Source organism: Centroberyx affinis, unplaced genomic scaffold, assembly GCF_046629955.1.
Source record: "Centroberyx affinis isolate AG114_WGS23_722 - 3 ecotype Tasmania unplaced genomic scaffold, CSIRO-AGI_Caff_v1 ptg004508l_1, whole genome shotgun sequence".
NCBI classification, from domain to species: domain Eukaryota; kingdom Metazoa; phylum Chordata; class Actinopteri; order Beryciformes; family Berycidae; genus Centroberyx; species Centroberyx affinis.
Genome location: NW_027282155.1, coordinates 37,256 through 45,989, shown reverse-complemented (window position 1 = coordinate 45,989; position 8,734 = coordinate 37,256). Strand labels below are relative to the sequence as shown.

Genomic DNA, 8,734 nt, shown 5'->3' with positions numbered 1-8,734 from the left:
CCAAATTTACAGAGACCTGCAAGAATCTACCCAGTATTTGAGAAAATGATCTTTGAAACTAGAGGTTATATATTTGGTCTGTCAGAATTTGTGCAAGGTCATTGTTGATACAGGGAGCACCTCAATTTTAATAGCCTCCTTCATGATGTTTAGAAAAGTTTAAAAAAAGTTGTTATAACAAATCTTTTGTTTTCCTTTTCATTTGCCCCTTCCTTTGCCCCTCTCGATTAACTTCTACTGTGACTTGACAGACCTAACAATAGCTGAATAATTAGCTTCCATCGTGCCTCTAAAGAAAACTCTCACAAGAAATGTAGCTTAGAAATATTTAAGAAAAACATTTTAATTTGTTCAGAACAAATCTTTTTTTTTTTGGGGGGGTCAATCGCCCCTCAGTTGATTATCCACTCAAACTTGACAGTTGATGTTTAAGAATCTGTGTCGTTAATTTTGTCATGCTTTTTTCCCCCCAATCGCCCCACTTGATGGTTATGATGGTTAGTGATTATGTTAATTTCTAAACCACTTCACCACGCACTAAGAATAGCCTATAGTCGACTTAGCCTAATTAGTGCACCATGAGCCAACAGTGAATTTTTATTTAGTATGTACATAAGGACACTACACTTTGTATGAAGGGTACACAATATATAAGAGACAGTGTCAGAGTATATGCATAAAGGCTAAAAAATCTGAGCATATTTCAAATTAGAAATAGTCCATTGATGCAATTAAAAAGTTGTTCTTATGTACAATTATTCATGAAGTGTTTTAAAAATCCAACGCTGAATTGTTTTGGCTCTGCTTCTGACATGAGTTTGTGCTTAAAATAGCCACCTTAGGCTACAGTTGGAGGAATGTGTGCATGGCACTCTTGAGAAAACACAAATCCAATTCCCAGTCAAAGTGTTTCCCCACAAGGGACAAGACGCTTCTGCTTAGTTCTGGTTCACAGCCGCTTGGTGGTCACCAACTGTCCAGCCGTCAGCTGGTGATGTTGAACTTGATGAGATTGTGCTGCATCTGCAAGTTATCTATTAAAATCCACAGTGATGAGTGTGCAGCAGTCATTAGACTGGAGAATGACTGATGCCATCCCTCTGCAGGACTGTTGGTTTTGGGGCAGCCTTCTCGTGCTGCAGTGTGGGAAATTCAACAACTCTGGAGAGAAAACATTTGTTTTAATTAATAATGCATTACTATTATTCATTGGGCGATAGTATATTGTTATTGTTATTATTATCATTATTAAATTACCAATAGGATACAGTGGTGCTCCCCTGCAAGAAAGGAACATTTGCCAAGGTAGCCGACTCCAAAGTTGCCACACACTTTAGTGACGCCTTCATCCGGAAACAGGGAATGTGCAGAAATGTGTCTGTAGCACTCTGTCACAGCCACTGGGTGACGAAGGCCAAAGCTGCACCATCCTGAGACGAAGCGTGAAACCCGGATCGTTCTTGTAGCAGTTGGCGACTCCTGGGGCATCTGGAATGCATTTCCAATGTGCATGACAGAGATGGAAGAAGCAGAACTGGCGGTGGGCATCTGGAAAAACCTTGTTGAATACATTGATAGTGGACCGCTTCTGTGTCAACTTGACTTTAAACTGCCATGAAAACACATTCATATGTGACCTACAAAACAAAAAACAACAACAAAAGCATGTGTTAAATACCAATTCAAGTAACCTAGGCTATTCAGTCACGCAAAAAATAAAGCTATGGTCTAATTTTCAAAGTAGCTACACTACTGGGGGGAGCTGGGCAAGGTCGCTTACCTGTGTTTTATTTGGAAGCAGCGCGAGAACCATGGTTGGTGTACGTTTGAGCAAACAACATTGGTGAAGTCTGCAAACCATGTTCTGCCCACTAAAAACTGTTGTGGAGGAGAAATGGTTCAGTGGCTGCCTCCTTTCCTTGGTCATCAAGTGTCATCTTATCGTAAGACTCTGGTATCATCAAATTGACGAAACTTGCTGCCTCTGGGGGGTTGTGACTGTGCCTCTTGCGATAACACTGTATTTGCTTCTTCAGTGCAGTTGTACAGGCCATTTCCATAGCAACAGACTCTGGCAGGTTGGTTAGAACATCAGCCAGAACAGTACAGAGTATCTGTGCTGCATTCTTTAATCTTATTCACAGCTTGCCTTAACTGGCTGTCCGACTCTTCAGGCTTGTGTATGTGGGTGCCAGTAACCTTGGACATCTTTCCATCAGTTGGTGTGATACGCCCGTAGCAGTGTCTGGCGTACTTGGTGCATTTCCAGAATGACTTGTTCTTTGCTCCTTTCTATGAATATAACTGTTGTAGATCAGAAGAGAGGCTTCCCACATGAGTTCACAAAATAGTGCTCCATCTTGCCTGTTCGTGGCAAAATGGTCACCAGAATTACCAGTGCCAGAGTCTTGAATACTAGCTATTTATTCAAAATCCTAAGAAAAGATTATAAAATGATAATTTTAATCACACAATTCTATCAATACTATGACTTTAGGACTCTTTAATTTCTTTCAAAAAGGCTGAGAGTTGTGTAATAAATTAAACTTTATTTTCTAATCCTGTGTTCTGCTCTCTTACTCTTTCTTTAACAATGCCGTTAACATTTTCATTCAACTATTACTAGATGCTGATTCTACACGGAATGCCCCTATAGTATTTGGTTCATTTTCCAAGTGGACAGCAATGCAGCAGTTGAATCTAAAACATTCTCTACCCGACAAAATTGTTCCCTGAATTAACAACGCCATTGTGAAGTTGAGGTGTTAAATGCTGACCGCATACTAAATCAGATTGTCTAATTTTTATTTTTTTTAAACTTCTGTGGGGAGATGTAAAATGATTTTGAATTCCTCACAAGAAGTGTCAGCCATTCTAGACTGTTATAAAGAAGATGTTATAAAGAAGATGAAAAGAAGTTATAAAAAAGTATGTATTTGTCAAGTAGCCCAAATTCTGGTGCCAAGTGGTCCAGTGCATGAAGACCTAATGTGAATTACTCTAATATAAGAAGCTCTGCTATGAATCTGCCTTTGCTGAACATAGGTATTATAATTGCTGTCCATTGTAGGCTACATGCACTGACCGGCCAAGCCAAATATATTTTACTTTGTAAATACTTACTTAAAATGGAATAGGACAATTAAGTTTTATGTTTAGCCTCATACCTAAAGTTTAGTTTAGTTTTTTGTCAGAATCCAAATGTAATCATTAAATAACTGCTTGATTTTTTACTGTAGCACCAGGATGGTCATAACAAAATAAAAAGTGAAAATGGAAACAGAAATGTAAAATATGAAATGGCATTTTAAAAATGCAGTGAAATAGAAAACTGAAATGGAAAATTGAAATTGAAAAGAGAAAAATAAAAGATTAAAAATAAAAGTACACAATTAAATTTGGGCTATTGCTAATATAAACCTTCAGTACTAGATTATTCCTTGAATTTATAGATAATAGAGAAGGTGTCTCTCATAAAGTGTAGCCCAATTCCCTAGGAATTATGTCATGAAACTCAGGCTGTTACCATCCTACACCTGACAACCTGACAAGTATTTACCTACTTAGTTACAGCTGTAATAGTATTTTAATGTATTTACCATGCATTTACCTGGTAAATGCCTAGTGACTGTAAAGGGAAGTTTACTTAATTTTTTTGTCCAAACCAGGTTGGAAAATGTTCTTTGGTCTCATCTCAGTCTGCTGCTGAACTATAGTGCCTCAGCTCATGCCTATATAGCCTGGGAGCCATGGTCCAAGGCTATATACTGTAGGCGCTAAACTGGCCGCGTGTTACAGCAGTAATTAAATCTAGATATTAAATTGCTTATTGGCCTACCAGTGTTCAGCTAAATCTCATTTTTGGAGGGCAAAAGGGCAAGCAGTTTGCACATCTGTTAGCCATGAAGCAGCGTTACAGTACATTCAAAAACTTTGTCTATTCATAAATTATGGTCACTACCATAGGCCCATGTTGCATTTCATTTAAGCATTTAGTTATTTAGTGTTTGAACAGAACCACAAATTGTGCAGAAAAGACATCTTTGTGAGGTTAACAAAATATACACAATTTATTCAAAATTCAATAGAAAAATCAGAAACACTGCATGCTTTAAAAAAAATCTGTATTAGATGAGTAATGAATTATCTAAAGAGAAAAAAACAGCTAAAAAAAACTCCCTATTGGAGCAGGAGGAGTATTAGCAAAAAATTAGCTGTGTGGTGCCTTACCTTCATTGTTTTCCACTGCCCCGCCCTCTGGTGTCTCCTCATGGTGTCCATTTAAGCCCGGCTCACTCTCTTCCTTAGCAAATGCCTCCAGGCCTTCAAATTCCCAACTCCCAAACTTTGTTACATGGCAGATTTCATGCAACTCCGGGTCTTCTGGTTCCCCTTTGATTTGTTTAGAGTTGACACTATTTCTGTTTATGTTCTCCTGATTATTGTCCAACTCTTTTCTCCTTTGTACAGTGCACGTTTTAGGGCGTCCACGTCCCCTTTTTGCAGATTTGACAATCTTGTTGTCTAGGTGGAGCTCCCCCCCAGTTTGTAAACAATTATTTTTGGGGCGCCCAGGTCCCTTTTTGGTAGATTTCATTACCTTGTTTGTCAGGGGGCATCCCTCCTCAGTTTGTAGTGTTTTCTTTTTAGGGCGCCCTGGTCCCTCTTTGGTAGCTTTAACTGAGGGATAGTCTATCTCAGTGTGTAGAGTCTGCTTTCTGGGCCAACTGGGTCCCTTGGTAGGACTAATGATTTTGTTTACCAAAGAGAACTCTTCCGCTGCTGGGCCTGAGGTCTTTTTAGGGCGTCCCGGTCCCCTTTTAACTAACTGAATCTGCCCGTTACAGACCAGGGGATTTTTCTCCTCAGCCTGTACAATCTTTTTAGGACGCCCACGGCCCCTCTTGGCAGACTGGATCATCTTACTTGGCTGGCGCCTTCCTTCTCCAGTTAAAAGGAAATGTTCTGTAGACAAAGCTGTCAGAAGTCAGTGAAAGATTGCCAAAAGCACTTGCCACTATGCCAACAGGTCAGCAAGGTAATGCAGTTATTTGCAACTATTTGACTTGTGTGCTAGCTAACTTCTATCATACACAACCTATTAGATTCACAGCTTAGATGGCGTTTACCCAAAAGCACGAATGCATGTTATCAGTCTTAATGTAATTGAACATGTTAGTCATGTTGTCATGACATAGCGTTAGTTTGACTAAAGTTTTCTGCATCCAAACACACTTAGCGTTGCTATTAGCTGCGTTAGCTGTAGCTTGTGTTTGCAGTGCCTGGGCAGCAGTGTTAGCTCACTAACACACTTGGGTCGAGATAACAGCTAGTGTGAGCCAGCCTGTTTTTGTCTGTCTGCCAGGCTACGTGCGAGTGTCTATCTTAAACAAACCGATTCATATTCGGGAAAAAATGCCTCTCTTAAGTGATGAATCATGCATTGCTTACCAGGCTTTACGGCTGCAAACAACAACCCTGCAAGATGAATGAATCTCCAGCGATTTTCCACGTGTTCTGCCCGCTCAAATGAGAAGGTCGGCACACGTTTTGTTTCTCCGGCTGCCCCCCCGTGGGCGGAGCTTCTACGTTTGGGACAATGCTGTTAAAACGATAATCCGCCCGCCGGGACACCCCGCGCCCTACATCTACGATCAATTATCTGAAGTGTAAGCAAACAGAGCAGTATACATTCATAACTTCAGTAACACATGAATAGGATGTTTAGATAGTGCTACAGAATAACATACCATCTGTCACCTGGGTTGTTTTGACAAAAAAGAGCTGTCAATCACATCTTTCCTAGGTGTCTTGTTATTTTTAGACATGCCAGTTAATGTGTTAATTAGAGATTAGCTGCTGATGAAATTACCATCTCCATTATGGGCCTTAACACTTCTAACACACCAATGCAATGCCTGCATTTTCCTTTATGGCAGAGATGTACTAAAAAGCAATAATTCAAAAACAAAATACCATGGTTACAATAATCAGACTTCTCCTGGTGACTTAACACACAGTAACATCACACGTTATGTTGTGGTCATGCATTACTTAAATAATTTATTACATTTCTGCAAATAATACAGCAGTCTATGCAGGGGTGAAACCATCCCAGCATGTCCAGTGGACTTCCATCTCCATTATCGTCTCCTTACGCCCCCATTAAAATTGCGTATTGCAAGAACAATTCAGAACTATCCTGTGACAAATTAATACTAGTCATGGGCTAGTACATTAAAAAAGTTCCATGCATAAATAAACATAATTCATACAGTATATTCAACTTACTTTTCAAAATAAATTAAAACAGTTTGAGTCAAGAGAGTTGCAGCCAATTCATATAAATAATTCAGTATTTACAGCTATGAGTTTTGTTGATTTATACACATTCATTCATCAAACGGTTTAAAATATGACAAGGGCAAAGGCTATCATCTACTGTCTACAGTTCCCTTAAGCACCGACCTAGCTTGTTTACACTCCTCCCAAAAAGACTCAGCGACATTTGGCCACGTGACCAGAAAGGTGGTGGGAGCGAGCGAACCTGCGCAGACATTTGGGGCAGGAGTACGGCTTCTCCCCCGTGTGGGTTAGCATGTGGGTCTTTAAATGTCCTGACAAACGAAAGCTTTTTCCGCATTCTTGACACGTGTAGGGACGCAGGTTAGTGTGACTCCTCATGTGCTTGCCCAGATCTCCGGAGGAAGTGTAACGGCGATGGCAGTCCGGGCATTCGAAGGGTTTTTCTCCCGAGTGTATCCTCTTATGCTTCACCAGGTCACCAGACTGAGTGAAGCTCTTGTCGCATTCAGTGCATTTGTAGGGCCTCTCGCCGGTGTGGGTGCGCTGGTGGTTCCTCAGATGTGCGAGGCGAATGAACCTATTGCCGCACACCGTGCAGTGGTACGGCCTTTCCCCCGTGTGTGTCCGCAAGTGTATTTTCAAAGCCCCGAGATCTCCGATTTTCAGTCCGCAGTCCCCGCACTGGTGGGCTTTCTCATTGGTGTGGAGCTTAGTGTGAACCCGCAGGTTTCTCCTGGTGTTAAAGTTCTTCCCGCACACGTTGCAGTGAAAGGGTTTCTCGCTGGAGTGAGACCTCAGGTGGAGATCCAGACTCGACTTGAATCCAAACTCCTTTCCACATTCAGAGCATGAGTATTCCTTCTTGCCCGAGTGAGTGGTTAAGTGACATTTGAGGTGGTGCGACCGTAAAAAGGCCTTGCCGCAGACCTGGCATTTGTACGGCTTTTCCCCCGTGTGAATCTTCATGTGTTGGCGCCACCCGCTGCGCTCCGAGAACCTCCTGCCACATTCCTTGCAGACGAAGGGCCTATCTCCTGTGTGGATCCGCATGTGATCCTCCAAGCTTTGAGGTGTGCGTACCTTCTTGCCACACTCTGAACATTGCACAGAAGTGTCCAGACAGACCGGCGTATCGTGAGGTTTTGAGTCCTCAGGCTCGTGACACACGTGCGGCCCTTGACCCCAGGTGGTTTTGAAGCTCTTCCCACAGTCGGCGCAACTGAGATGTCCACCTTTCGTAACCACAGACATGCTGTGCCAACGCTGGCAGTGATTCTTCAAGTTCTTCAGGTACTGGAAACTGCGGGCGCAGGTTGGGCAGGGGTGGAGTCTCCGGGGCGGGGCAGAAGGATGGGCTTCACGCACATGGACCCGAAGGTGGACTTTAGAGTTAAAGGTGCTACTGCAGACGGTGCAGGCGTGTTTGGAGATGAGGTTGAGTTTGCGGCTCGAGAGGCATTTTTTCAGTGTGGCGAGATACTGTTTCTGGTGGACCCACTTGACATGCTTCTCCAAGAAATCCCAGTTGGTGAAGGAGACGGTGCAGTGCGGACAGGGGAAGAACTCAGATGAAGACTCTAAGTAGGTCAGGGACCCGGAGGAGGACACAGAAAGAAGAGAGAGCATTAGAAATAGAAAGAGATTATGAATGATTTTTGGACCTACATGTTATACATAAAATATAATTTGGTACCTAGAATGGAAAAGGAAATAATAAACAGAATCGGAATTGACAAAATCTAAACCATACCCAGTGTGTTTTTGACTTTGTTTAGACTGGTGTGTGAACTACTGCACCTACCTTTACAGCCCTGTTCTCCTTCTTCACCTCCTTCTTCAGTGCCTTCTTGGAGGTTGTCTGCGTCCTCCCCCTCCTCCTGGACCTCTTCACTGCCGCTCTCCTCCTTAACACATGATGACTCGGATTCCTTCTTGACCGCCGCCTTACTGAATTCATATTCTGGTTCATGGTCAGACTCCGGCTCATCCTTAATGTTTATATTTCCTGGTTCAAGGTTAACCTCTGACTTGGATGTGTCAGTTCCAGTGTTAGTGTCTAAAAAGCTTGATGTGCCACCATTGTGTTCCTCACTGATGGCATGTGAATCTGGTTCCTCTTTGATTTGGATGTTAGGATCAACTCCATTAGTGTGAGATTCATTGGCGACTTCCTCTTCTTTACCATCCAGCTGTAATTCAGATTCAGTCTTAATTATGATCAGGTCACCGCGTTTTTTAACTCCCTTTGCTTTGCTGAGCAAAGATTTCTTTTTAACAGACTTGATCTTCATGTTGCCACCATTAGGCTTTCTTCTCTTCTGTATGCTGTGGACCAAAGGGACACACTGGTGAGATGGGTACGAAGTTTGAAGCTACACAGTGCAAATTCAGCAAGAAACCAAAACAAGCATTAATGATATCGGTGTTG

At 42.1% G+C, this 8,734-nt stretch overlaps 1 protein-coding gene across 1 annotated transcript; it reads right to left on the bottom strand.

The window, feature by feature from the left end:
• Positions 1-6,046: 6,046 nt before the first annotated feature.
• Positions 6,047-8,597, bottom strand: LOC139665259 (zinc finger protein 436-like). Its single transcript, XM_071544261.1, has 2 exons — positions 8,108-8,597; positions 6,047-7,883 (listed from the first exon to the last, which is right to left on the bottom strand). The coding sequence occupies exons 1-2, from the start codon at positions 8,595-8,597 to the stop codon at positions 6,499-6,501; spliced, it is 1,875 nt and encodes a 624-aa protein (XP_071400362.1). The 3' UTR covers positions 6,047-6,498.
• Between the last annotated feature and the right edge of the window lie 137 nt (positions 8,598-8,734).